This window comes from Oryzias latipes, chromosome 11 (genome assembly GCF_002234675.1).
Source record: "Oryzias latipes chromosome 11, ASM223467v1".
Lineage (NCBI taxonomy): Eukaryota > Metazoa > Chordata > Actinopteri > Beloniformes > Adrianichthyidae > Oryzias > Oryzias latipes.
In genome coordinates this window covers 5381489-5393636 of record NC_019869.2, presented here as the reverse complement: position 1 = coordinate 5393636, position 12148 = coordinate 5381489, and the positions used below count along the sequence as shown (strand labels likewise).

Below are 12148 nucleotides of genomic sequence, written 5' to 3'. Positions count from 1 at the left end.
TGCACTATGGTATCAAAATAAATTACTTTTTACCGGATCAATAAAGTTCTATTCTCTTCTATTCTATGAAGCAAGGCCAATGTTTAAGGTTACATCCGGTAGTGTTTTATTTTAAATAACCCTTATTCATAAATTCAAGAAAGGCAAAACAAAACAAATATTGTGATGTGTCAAACTTATACACACATAAACACGCGCGCACACACACACACACACACACACACACACACACTCATACACACACAAATACCTGACAACAACAGTAATAACTAATGGCACACTGAGAAGATTTTAAATAAACAGCAAAGAGTCTTGTTTTTTTTTCTATATTAAGTTTAATTAAACCTTGTTAACCTCTTGACTGATAATGTTCACTGTCAGTGGTGCAAGTTGCATAGTATTTAAAGTGTTTTCTTTTACTTATTGTCTTGTGTCTTGTTTTAATAAAATGTTTAAAAAACAAACGGAAATGACAACAATGATAATTATCATAAAATGATGTGTTCTTTTGAATCAATTTAATACAAACAATAGGGCAGTCAGTAATCAGGATGTAAATAACAAACAAAGACAAACAATTGTTTCTAAAAAATTTCAAAAAACTAACATTTCAAAATTCTGTTATTCAAGTTAAATTATAACTATATATCCCAACCGTTTTTTTCCTTCTTCAATACATTAAATGTATAACTGCATTTACTGTATTAAATTAACCGGGATAGGCATTTTTTTAAACTGACAGAACCCGTTAAATCTGAAAACCAAACATTAAAAAGATTTAAAGATTAAAAGAAAGAAAAACAGTGTCTTTTATTTAAAACATTATTTTTTTAATTGACTCATTTATGAACATCCCCGTTTCAAAACCGGAACTTTAAGCAGACATCTTTGTTTCGTTCCGGAGCTATTAGGCCTACGCACAAAACCGTTTGAGTACAGCTCCACGCTGATTTAGGATCTTATTTTGACCCTTTTTGACTGCAGAAAGAAGACATTAATTTAAGTTTAAAGCTTTGTTTTTGCTTTCGCTAATTTCTTTTTTTATTCAAGGCGGAACATGAAGATCAAACGACAGAAACAAGCCAAGAAAACGATTAGCTTCTACAAATACAACTTCAGCTTCAGGGAACCTTTTCAGATCCTCATTGACGGGACTTTTTGTCAGGCGGCGTTGAAGAATAAAATTCAGATTAAAGAGCAAATGCCGAAATATCTAATGGGTGAGGTGCAGCTGTGCACCACAAAGTACGTACATAACCGAATGGTATTCTCTGTTGTTGTGTTCAGAGTCTTTGGTTGTTGTTGTTTTTTTTAAATCCGTTTTATTCGTTTTCACACACAGTTGCGCTCTGAAAGAACTCGATACTCTCGGAAAACAGCTTTATGGAGCCAAAATTATTCTGCAGAGGTTCCAGCTGAGGAAATGTGCTCACTTCAAGGACCCGGTTCCTGCGTCAGAGTGCCTGCTGTCCATGCTGGAGGACACAAACCCGCACCATTACTTTGTTGCCACGCAGGTACATTTAAATGGACGAAGAGCTCACTTATTAATAAGCAGAACCGCATAGATTTTCAGTTTAGTGAAGAAAATCTGAACACAAGGTGCTGCATATAACTGTCAGGATCAGAAAACTTTCTGCTCTTTAACATTTAACTCCCTAGATTGCAAAAACAATACACATTCATTGAAGGGATGACTGGAAACACGGCAGTAAGGTTCATTTTGAAACATAAAAGGGTATTATTGACTTTCAGCAACAAAAAACCTAAATGTCACTTACTGTGTTTATTGTAGTATGATTTTTAGGGTTTAAAAAGAAAAGTCTCTTATGGCCTCAGATTTGGAAAACAACTAGAGGAGGAAAACAAACTGTTGCTAAACCAAACCATTTATGGAAATTTACTTTTCCCAAATAAAAATTAAAGTATGGCCCATGTGACAAACCCTTTTTAAAAATCTTTGAACATTTTTCTTGTTGGTTTATCTCAGGAGTGGGCAATTATTTTAACTTGTGGGCCACATTGGGTTATAAAATTTGGACCGAAGGGCCGGACCAGGAGCAGATGTGTGGAGTGAGAAAGAAATAACATGGAATGTAGATGAAAACATTTGGATTGAAAAAAATTTTTTTAAACGTAATATTCTAGAGTTTTTAGGTTAAAACTTTCGTTCCCATTTTAGATCTCTTTTTTTATTGTGAAGCCGTTTGGTACCTTCAAGGAGTAGTAAAGTGCTGTATGAATAAAGTTTCATTCATTCATGATCTGTATAACAATATAAATAACATTATTTATGAAATAAAGCAATGACCAAATAACACCCTATGATTTTCAAAGACAAAAATTCAGGAAAAATATACTGATATATATTAAAAAAAACACACACACACACACAAAAAAACAATAAATAGTCGATCCTCTCCCGTCATAATCCTAATAAAGACTTTCAGGGCTGCAACTCATCACGTATGTTAGTCATCAAATTTTAGCACCTGAAATGAAAGTTTAGCTTCCTGTGTGAATCAGAATACTTTCAAAATAAAAGCCATTTAAAATATAATCGTAATAGATCCATAAATGTACGTTTCAGTCTTAAAGCAATCTCATAATCAGAGGAAGTAGCTGGTAAAATTAGATTTCGGTGTGATATTTTTACAGGATCATACGGTGACTGCAGGCCTGAAGAAGATTCCAGGTGTTCCTCTGCTTTACATCATCCTCAACACCATTGTGCTGGACAAGCCCAGCCAGGCGTCCCTCAGTCATGTCCAGGCCGTCCAGATGGGAGAGCTGGTGAGCCCTGCTCAGCAGAAGAGCATCCAGAGCATGAAACAGGAGCAGGGCATCAGCAGCAAGGACGGAGAGAGCCGGGGCAGGAAGAGGAAGAGGAAACAGAGCAACCCCAACCCTCTGAGCTGCCTCAAGAAGAAGAAGAAGAAAGGAGCACCCACACCCCCTCTGAAAAAAACAGAACCGGGGGAGAAGAGAAAAAGAAGCAGACACAAGAAGCAGAGGACAGCGGGGGACCGAACAGCCACTCCCACCGGGACAAATACTGAATGAAGCAGAAAAATGAGCCGTTTTTTCTAGGAAAAAAAATCCCAGAAGATTCTTGGACAATTCAGAATAAAAGATTTTACTACAAGAGTATTTTCCAAAATTACTCCCAAAATTTTTAAACGACCTTTGGAAAAGTGGGTTGTTGTTTTTTTTTCTTTTCCTTTGCTCGGATACAAAATTAACAGGCAAGCTCACAGACACATATTTCAAAGCTGCCGACAGTTCATTAGAAAATCAATCCTCTCAACTCCGGAGGCACAAAAGGATGTGGACTCACTGAATTACCCCAAAAAAATGAAATATGAACATCATACTCTGTCATACTGATGGTTATCAAACAAAATCCATTCTTCATTCATCTTCTTCCGTTTTGTCCCTTTCGGGGTCATGGGGCTGCTGGAGCCTATCCCATCCACTTATGGGCGAAGGCAGGGGGCACCCTGGACAGGTCGCCAGTGTGTCGCAGGGTAGAGCGTCCACAATCACACACCTAGGGACAATTTAGATGAACCTATAAAGCATGTTTTTGGACAGTGGCAGGAAGCTGGAGAAAACCCACACATACATGGGGAGATCATGCAAACTCCACACAGAAAGGCTTGATGTTCTGGTTCATGTCCCCCAGCCGGGACTTGAACCGGGGGCCTTTTTGCTGTGAGGCAAGAGCGCTAACCACTGCAGCCACAGAATCCATTGTGTCTTTTGTATGATGAGCTAATGTCCACTCATGACTAACGCTTTAAAATAAAATAAAAACATCAAATTTTCTGATTGGTAGAAATCTATTTTTTAAACACAAAAGTGCAGTTTCCCAAAACATTTTGGTGCATCTTTGTTTTTAATCTACTGGATGATAGGTGAACCACATTTAGGACTGAAGCTGAAATCATTGATTACATTGAATTGAGAGAATTGACTAAGCAACTTCAGCTGCTTTAGCTTTTCAGATTATAGGATTTCTTTCACCTCGTTTACTTCCTGCTCCTATAATCTCAACATATTCTTCGTCATTTTCACACAACTGAAACAAAAAAGTTCAAACGCCTGATTCATGCTGTGGAACCTTAAAACAAAAAGCAGATAAATGCATCAGACGACACAGAAACTCTGCAAACAAAACTCGATTTCTACTAATTCCTTATAAAGTTGATTCAAAATAAGTTCCATAAATTATATACTTGAGGTGACAAACAGCTCAGGCTCGATATCAGACACTGCGACAGCCAGTTGGGCAGACTATGGAAGAACAAAACCAGGTTCCAGGCACTCCGGGTCCCTGTCTTCTCTCCTAGAGAGGAAATCTGCTTCAATGTTCTTAGTTCCTGGTCTACAAGGAGAAGAGAAAGCAATTTAAAAAAGCAGTGACCACCTGGCTTGATGGGAATTAGGTCTCTTGGCTGAACTTAAATATTCCAAATTCTTGTGGTCAGTGAACACACGAAACGGATGTTCAGCCCAGACCAGAGAAAATGAGTCTGGGATGAAGTGGAGAAGAGAAGCCACCTGACTGTAGCTGCTGAGGAATTGGCGGTAAAAATTGACGGAGCTCAAAAACCGTTACAGCTGCTTGCATGATTCAGGAGGCGGCCAATCCACGTGCGTCCCCGCCTGAGCTGGCATCTGGATCTAAACCAGCTCCAATTTTTGTTGCACTGGTGGTGTTAGGTTGGGGTTGTGAGGGGGAGCTAGCAGGTGTGCAAACAGATGAATGATGGGAAATGGGGCGGGCTCACTGTGCACCAACACTACCACGCACAACTCACAGGTGAATTTCTAATAAACTCCTGCTGCTCCACCACAGAAATGATGTCCTAGACAACAAAATGTTTTTGGATTTTGGCTAAAAAACGTCATCGTAGTAATTAAAAGACCACTGGGAGTGCTTTGAAAATAGATCAAATGATGATCGGAGTGGGACTCCAGACCTTCATTTTCCAGCTTTAGACTCATCTCCCTAATGCTCTCTTCACCCCCTGAACATTTATAATAAACTCCTCCTCTGTTCCTCTTTTCATCCACACCCTGATAAAACAGCTTGATCCTTCTCCCAGCCTTTAAGCCCTGCTCTCCTCTCTCATTGAGGTTCTCCTCAACCTTAATTCAAATGTGCAAATTCAAGTTTTCTCCTCCATTCTCCAAAAGAATTGCTTATTTGTGATCTGAGAAAGAGACATGCTCAAATTCATTTACTGACAGAGATTTATCAGAGATGGTCCACATTCACCTGAAGTGTAGTTTGTGTTGCTCACAGATCTGAAGACCCTCCATGCTCTTCTCACGCTCCACACAGTTCTGCATAAAATGGAGTCATAGCTCACATCTGATGAGTTCTGACAAGTGAAACTGCTCTGCCTTTCTCTTCCTGCCACGCTCATCCATCTATCTTTGTACAGTACTGTATGGCTGACAGGCAAATCAAATGCTCAAAGTGCAAAGAAGCAGTTTGGTTTTTTCCTGCTGGACATCAAAAGGTCAGTTTCCCACGTCTCTTTGTTTCTGGTACATCTCATTGAAAAAAGCATGAGGTCTCCCTCGAGCTGCACATTTGAAGGCCCCGACTGTGATTCCGGCTCCACTCATAAGTTAGACGGTAACAGTGGACCGCTGTCCCCGTCTTTGTGCAGAAATCAGGAGAAAGAACTGCAGCCTGTTGCCAAAAAGCATCCCTCAAACCCCGGAGGGGAACAGATTTGACTTGGGGACAAAGAGCCTGGTTATATTTCACAGTAGGACGGCCTTTGTATCGGCGGTCCGGCCAACACTGAGGCTGTGTCTGCGCCGTGCCCAACCTGTCTGACTCCCAAAGTGACAAGCAGGTCTTATTTAGGAGGAGTGCTGAAAAGCTCCTCCATCTGGGCGCTGTGCATGCAACCCTCCATCAGAAACAGTGAAAAAGGGGGGGGAAGGGGGTGGCGACCGTGTTGCAGAGGGGCTCTTTTCACTTCTTGTTGGAGGCAACAATAGTCTTTGTCCAAGATCTTCCACCATTCTTACGAGGGCTACCAAGAGGAGGAGGAGAAGGAGGAGGAGGGGGTGTTCCTCCATAGTAACAATGACAAAACAGCTAGTTCAGCTCTGAGAAGGCAAGAGGAGCACGGAGACTTGTGCAGGGGGTGCTGCGTTCGCGTCAGGAGCGGCTTAAAGGGAATCTCGCAGGAGGAAACTGCGACTTTCTCCTCTTTTTATTGGTTTGAGACAGTCGGAGCACTTTTGCCAGGGAACGCGCCTCCTCCACACCTGCAGGGGAGCATGGAGCGAGCCAGCCAGAGCGAGGACACACTGTCCAGCATTGCCCTGGAGAACATCAAGAACAAGCTGATCCGTGCCTTCAGAGTCACAGCAGAGGCCAGAGAGGAGCCTCAGGAGTCCGGCTGCAGCGTCAGACCTGTCAGCATGAGCAGGAGTCACCAGGCCAATGAGGAGCTGAGGAGGGCCAAGATAGATGGAGCAATAACCTGGATAAGGTCAGAACTGGTAAGCTGCTGCAGGTTTCCCTCCTCCAGAAGCGGAACATTGTTTGTTTTTTTTAATGGTAAATCTTCTGCAAAAGTGCCATCGTTTGTGTGCTTTTGTATTTTACACAGACGTTTGCTAATTCTCGCTGCTTTTCTGCAGCAGGACATGCGCACGCAGGACCTCCAGCTGGCCCAAACCCTGCTGGGGCTCAACATGGAGATCCAAAGGCTGCGGAGGGAAAGTTTTGGGGGGTTTGAAGCGGATGGAGATGATTCACAGTAAACGGCTGCTACAAGCTGCTTCTTCAGCGGAGAAGAACTTCACTCTTTTTCTGGAATCCACACCAGACAAAACATGCTTTAAAAGATCAAACAGCAACATTACAGATCTGCAGTTTTTATATATTTCTGTAGGAAAAATAAAAAAGTCAAAATTTGTTTGACTTTGTATTCCTTTTACAAAGATGTTTGGAGAAATTTAGCATTCTGCGGCATTTTTTATTTTTTGGGGAGGGGGGAGAAAATGTACGAAACAATACAAAAATGACATGAAAGCAACATTTTTCTATTTTATGTTTCTTTATTGATCATTTTCCTGATTTACACGACAGTTTTTTTAAATACTGATAAAGATTTTCAGCTGGTTAATAAATAGACATTTTTGACAGCTGTTCCTGATCACATGTTCTTTTAACATATTAACAACAGTTCAGCTTCATTAAATAATAAAACCATGAGCTCAGTCAGACTATTTGCAGACTACAAACACAAATCTCTGTCCGTTGACAGCTTATAAAAGGTCAGTAGGCATTCAGAACATTAATGCATCGCTTTTATTGCTGATAGAACAAAGCTATTATGCAGAGGTCTAATAAATCACATGCCGATGCAGAAAAATGCATATTAAGCATCCGTCAGTGTTGACAGGTCAGTGTTTAATGTGGCATTTACATGATCCTCTGTTGCTTTGTAAATACAGATTTTTTCTTAGAGCTGCATGGGGAAAAAAACCCAACTTGTCGATAGATTTTCTTTCATTTTTACCATGTTAATCCGGACAGGTTAACGAGATTCTGTCCCGCAGCCGTTCTGGACTAAAGGACCAGATTGTTTTTCTCACAGTTCTCTCCTTCTGCACCTTTGAGCAAAAATTTCAGCCCCACACAAACTCACCAAAATATGCATGTGCCTAGAAAAAAATAAAAAAAATAAAAAGATGACATTACAGCGTGCAAAACCGCCAAAACGAGCAGGGCCAAAATCTCAACAAAAAATAAAAGTTAAAATGCCACAAATGAAACCAAAAACACTTGTGGAAGTTTTAAAGTTATTATGGGATGGCCGCAGGACCTCTGGTTTGGTCAAATGTGACATTTGGCGATTTTTGCATTTTCCCAGAGTATATGAAACAACCAAATTTTGTTGACCTTTGACCTGGGGAGGAGGCAACCATCTTAAATTTTACTGAAATGTTGTAAAAAATGAATGCATAATTCTCTGGCTCAAGCTGAACAAAACAATATGACATACGATATGAACATGTTAGGAATGTGGGCGTGGTTGACAAAAAACAGCCGTTGCCAAGGAAATTAATTTTTTTTACTTTCACCGATTCTTTTTAAAATTATATTGATCTGTTCATCACCCCCAGGCAACCAATAAATAATATGGTTGCTATGGAGATAAAACCTACAGAATGCGCACAACTATGAAAAAAGTGGTTTTGAGATGGGCGTGTGGCTGTTGCTCAGCCAGTGTGGGCTTTAATTTAATGCATTTTTAGGTATAGATTGACAGATAAAATACATTTTTTATTTCCAAAATTTTTTTGAATTCAATGTAATTGAAATGTAATTAAACAAAAATAAAAAACAAACCCAAGCATATTTGCAATCCTTAAAAAAGATGGAAAACGTTTATATTCATGGTTTTAAAAATGAATATGTTGCACTAAGGTCATGGAAGACAATACGGTCATGAAACATTGTCTAAAATATGATGTGGATTGACATCTATGACAACTTTGGACCTCCTCCTATAACTAACCCTTCGTTTATGGTCTTCACTTTGAGTTCTGGCTGATTTAAGTCAACAGCTGTTGATCAAAAATGATTTCTCAAATGTTAAACCTTTAAAAACATTCCCTTTATCACACTCGCAATTGAACTGATTTAAAAACACTGATGGAACTTTTTGTGTTTTCGTGAAGGAAAATCAGTTAAAATGTTCATTTTTCTGAGCTAAAGTTGAAGTGAAACCCCCTTTTTTTCTTTTACACCAGAGCAAAACTGCACAGACGATGTTAGTTTTTAAGGCACAGAGCTTCTCCTGTAGGAGACCTTCTCCAGAAAACCTCCCGTAAAAGGAGGATGAGGCTGCTTTTGGTGAACGCTAAGACAGAACGTCTCCCCAGAATTGGAGAACATGCTGCCACCTCTGTCCTCATGGTCCCAGTAGCAGCCCTCCTCTTCATCCTCGTCCGTTTCCTCCTCTTGCTCCAGCTCCTGCTTGAGCTCCTGGATGCCTGAGTGAAGCTCCATCAGCTGCCGGACCAGGGCTTGGTCCTGGGACCGCAGCTCCATCTGGACACAGAGGACATTTAGTTTTGGTTAAAATAATGTCCCTTCAGACCAGGAATCGTTTTTTCTCTGAAAGAGAAACATTCTAAGCTGATTTAGCCACTAAGTCATTCCAAGTTCATCGTTCAAACGGTCATAAACTTAGACGTCACTTAACGGACGAGCCGCTCCACCTGACCACAGCGCCTTCAGGTCGGTAGGAGGCAGTCAGGTGTTGCAGGTGAGCTTGTCTCAAAGTGTCATCAGCAGACTTTCATCAAGACTCAGAACCACTGGCAGAGTTTGTGACCCGGGAGTGGAGCCAGTGACTGACCACCACCATGACCAGAACCTAATGACCTCTGACCTTTAGCAAACGCCACACAGCTGCAGGCCCGTGTACCAGATGTGAGGGGTTCTGGGGTTTCCAGACAAGCCTTTTGACTCCACCACTTGGACCGGAATGACAGATGACCGCTGACAATGACTCAACTGACACCAAAACACAGCCGTGAACGTTTGCAGTACAAAGCCACGTGACCTGGACAATGCAGCAATGGTCTACCATTCGGCTCGCTGATGAGTGTCGGGTCAGCTCGTTGCTGGAGAAGGTGAGGTGAGCGAAACGTAGAGGTCAGCACGGTCCCCAGGGTTGACTTTGGTGGAGGCGGAGCAACAGGTTCTTGTAGATGGGCCAGTCACTGCACATTCTTACCTCAGAGACATCATCATCCCCCAATTCCACCTGCCCCCAACTTCCCGTTCATGGATGATAATGTTTCCAACCACACGGTACCTGACCTGAACCCCATAGAGCGGGTCTGGGACCAGCTGAAGCAGAGACTGGGTGATCTGGAAGAGTGGAACGCCTTAGAACAACATCATGAGGTCAGTGGAGGACGAGACCTCGCTGTCATTGCAGCAAATGGTGGAAATACTCGCTACTGACACGGTCAGTGTTTGCTATTTGGGGCTATTTTTATTAATACCTTAATTTTCGGGGTGATAAGTATCAAAGTGATAAAACTGATGTTTATTCTCATTCACTATTAGTTGAACTTTCTTACACGTATTTCCTTAAAATGCATGTAAATAGAAACATCCCTGACGTATTGTGAGCAGCATATGAAGCAGGAGCAGTGTCGCTCCAAGTTTCTTTCACGGTTCTGGCCCGTCTCCCACTCTGCTTTTTACGTGGATTTCTAACTAGAGCGTTGATAAATAAGACATTCAGAATTCCAGCAAGTCCAAGTCTGTCCAAAGGAGCCAGGAATGTCTGGAACAAAGCCTTTCGGAGGCCATCTGCATTTCTTTTCTGTGTTAATTACAGCACCAGCGGCGGCCGGGCTGGGCTGAAGGATGCCGGCTCTGTCGCCTTTGTCAGTGCCTGGAGGAGTGAGAGATGAAACATGAACGATGGGAGCCAGCTGGGCTCTGCCTCATTATTTCACACCCTTCTTTTAGGCAGAGTTTGTGCATTTTTCAAAAAGACACAAAAGTTCTTTCTTTCTTCTAAACTCCTCTTTTTTTGGGGATCTATTAGGGAACCGAAGCCCCATCTTTCAGGATTTGTGTTGTAGCAGAAATAGCAATTACACGTCCTCCTTTCAGTGCCCGAGACGCCTGTCTTCTCCGTTTCTATCAGGCAATAAATCCTCCTGAAGGGATTGAGGCGTCACTCTGCTTCCCTCAGAGCGGCGGCGGCAGCGGCGTTCTGTTCAGCTCAGCTTTCTCCTTCTCTGTGTATTCAGGAAACTTGGCTCGCCACAGCTGTCTGTGTAAATGCCAACTGATGCATCAGGCTGTGAGGTTGAGGCTTCTATCCATGTTCAAATTAAAAAACACATTTGCAGTTTAGGACTATGGACTTAAAATAATAAGCTCAGTATTCTGCTCATAGAATTCAAACCTGCCTGTCCTTCGTTGTGTTTAAAGACCCTCTTCAATGAAAAATTGGGTTTTTGGTGTTTTGAAAACGTTCTTGTGGAATTTTTCTCATGATGGAGGACATATATAGAAGAATTTAAGATTAAAACTGCAACAAATCCTGATGGAGCAGATCAAAACCTGCCGTTTCAAAAAGCTCTCAGCACCTGAAATGGGCGGGGACTAAGTCTCCCTTCTCCGCTTTAGTTCTATTGAATCCACTTGAAGACAAATCCGTCTTTGTTTTCCCTGTCTGAGCTGGAATCTGGATCTAAATTGTACGGTTGGATGGCTCTGAGCTTGCCCGCTATTTTTGTTGCACCGCCAATGTTAGATTGTTATTAAAATTGTATGGAAATAAGTTTCAGATCCTACATGTCAGTCCAGAGGTTCATATCCTCCAAAAACTCGTCTTGCGGAGTCCCTCAGGGTTCTGTTCTTGAGCCAGCAATTTTTTTTCCAACATGTTTCTCTTGTGATGGAACTCAAGGACGTCTTATTTCATATTTTAAGAGGTAACTTGTCTTTTAAAACCAATTTATTTGATGGTAAAAAAAAAACACGTGAATGCTTTTTTGACTAACTTTTGAATTTATTCATCTGTAAAAACTGCCATAAGTGAAATAAAAACGTCCCTACTAGAAGAGCTGTGATCCTTTATAGATGGAAACCACATACAACTGATCCATGATAGAGAACTTTATTAACCCCCCCCCCCCCCCCCCAAGGGCAATTCAGTAATCAGGTTTACTTCCACTTTGTCGCATCAATATTGCCAAACTCTGATAGTGTACATTAATTGATTCAAATTAGCCTTTTCTTGCTAAAGTCATCAATGCAAAAATGGAATCTTAGGAAAGAAAAAGACTTGTTTAAAGAAAAACTCTCGTATTTTCTGTTTCACAAGATGAAAATGTTTTTAGGAAGAAATTTCAATAGTAAAATAATCTATCTAGCTTTTAGAAAACATGTCTCAGTGACTCCATGAATTTTTTCCTCAATCGTTTATTTGAAGACCCTTTCTTAATCTCATTTGCTGATTTTTTTTCTTATTTAAAAAAAAAAAAGAATTCTGGACGTTTTTGTAAGGGGCTGTCTTTGCATCGTAGAAAGGAAAGAATCCATCCTACCAGCTCTCTCCGGAGCCAG

General features: G+C 41.2%; 2 protein-coding genes across 2 annotated transcripts; both read left to right on the top strand.

The window, feature by feature from the left end:
• The first annotated feature begins 892 nt into the window (after positions 1–892).
• Positions 893–3827, top strand: utp23 (UTP23, small subunit processome component). The gene is made up of 3 exons (XM_004073757.4): positions 893–1245; positions 1343–1517; positions 2659–3827. The coding sequence occupies exons 1-3, from the start codon at positions 1058–1060 to the stop codon at positions 3061–3063; spliced, it is 768 nt and encodes a 255-aa protein (XP_004073805.1). The 5' UTR covers positions 893–1057; the 3' UTR covers positions 3064–3827.
• Positions 3828–6024: 2197 nt separating this feature from the next.
• On the top strand, positions 6025–6953 carry LOC101174756. The gene is made up of 2 exons (XM_004073756.2): positions 6025–6534; positions 6676–6953. Exons 1-2 carry the CDS (start codon positions 6310–6312, stop codon positions 6796–6798), a joined length of 348 nt encoding a protein of 115 aa, XP_004073804.1. The 5' UTR covers positions 6025–6309; the 3' UTR covers positions 6799–6953.
• Positions 6954–12148: the final 5195 nt, after the last annotated feature.

Coding starts and splice junctions, on each gene's coding strand:
- utp23 (XM_004073757.4), top strand. CDS start 1,058: ATGAAGATCAAACGACAGAAACAAGCCAAGAAAACGATTAGCTTCTAC. Junction 1,246..1,342: donor GTGCAGCTGTGCACCACAAA/GTACGTACATAA, acceptor TTTCACACACAG/TTGCGCTCTGAAAGAACTCG. Junction 1,518..2,658: donor ATTACTTTGTTGCCACGCAG/GTACATTTAAAT, acceptor ATATTTTTACAG/GATCATACGGTGACTGCAGG.
- LOC101174756 (XM_004073756.2), top strand. CDS start 6,310: ATGGAGCGAGCCAGCCAGAGCGAGGACACACTGTCCAGCATTGCCCTG. Junction 6,535..6,675: donor CCTGGATAAGGTCAGAACTG/GTAAGCTGCTGC, acceptor GCTTTTCTGCAG/CAGGACATGCGCACGCAGGA.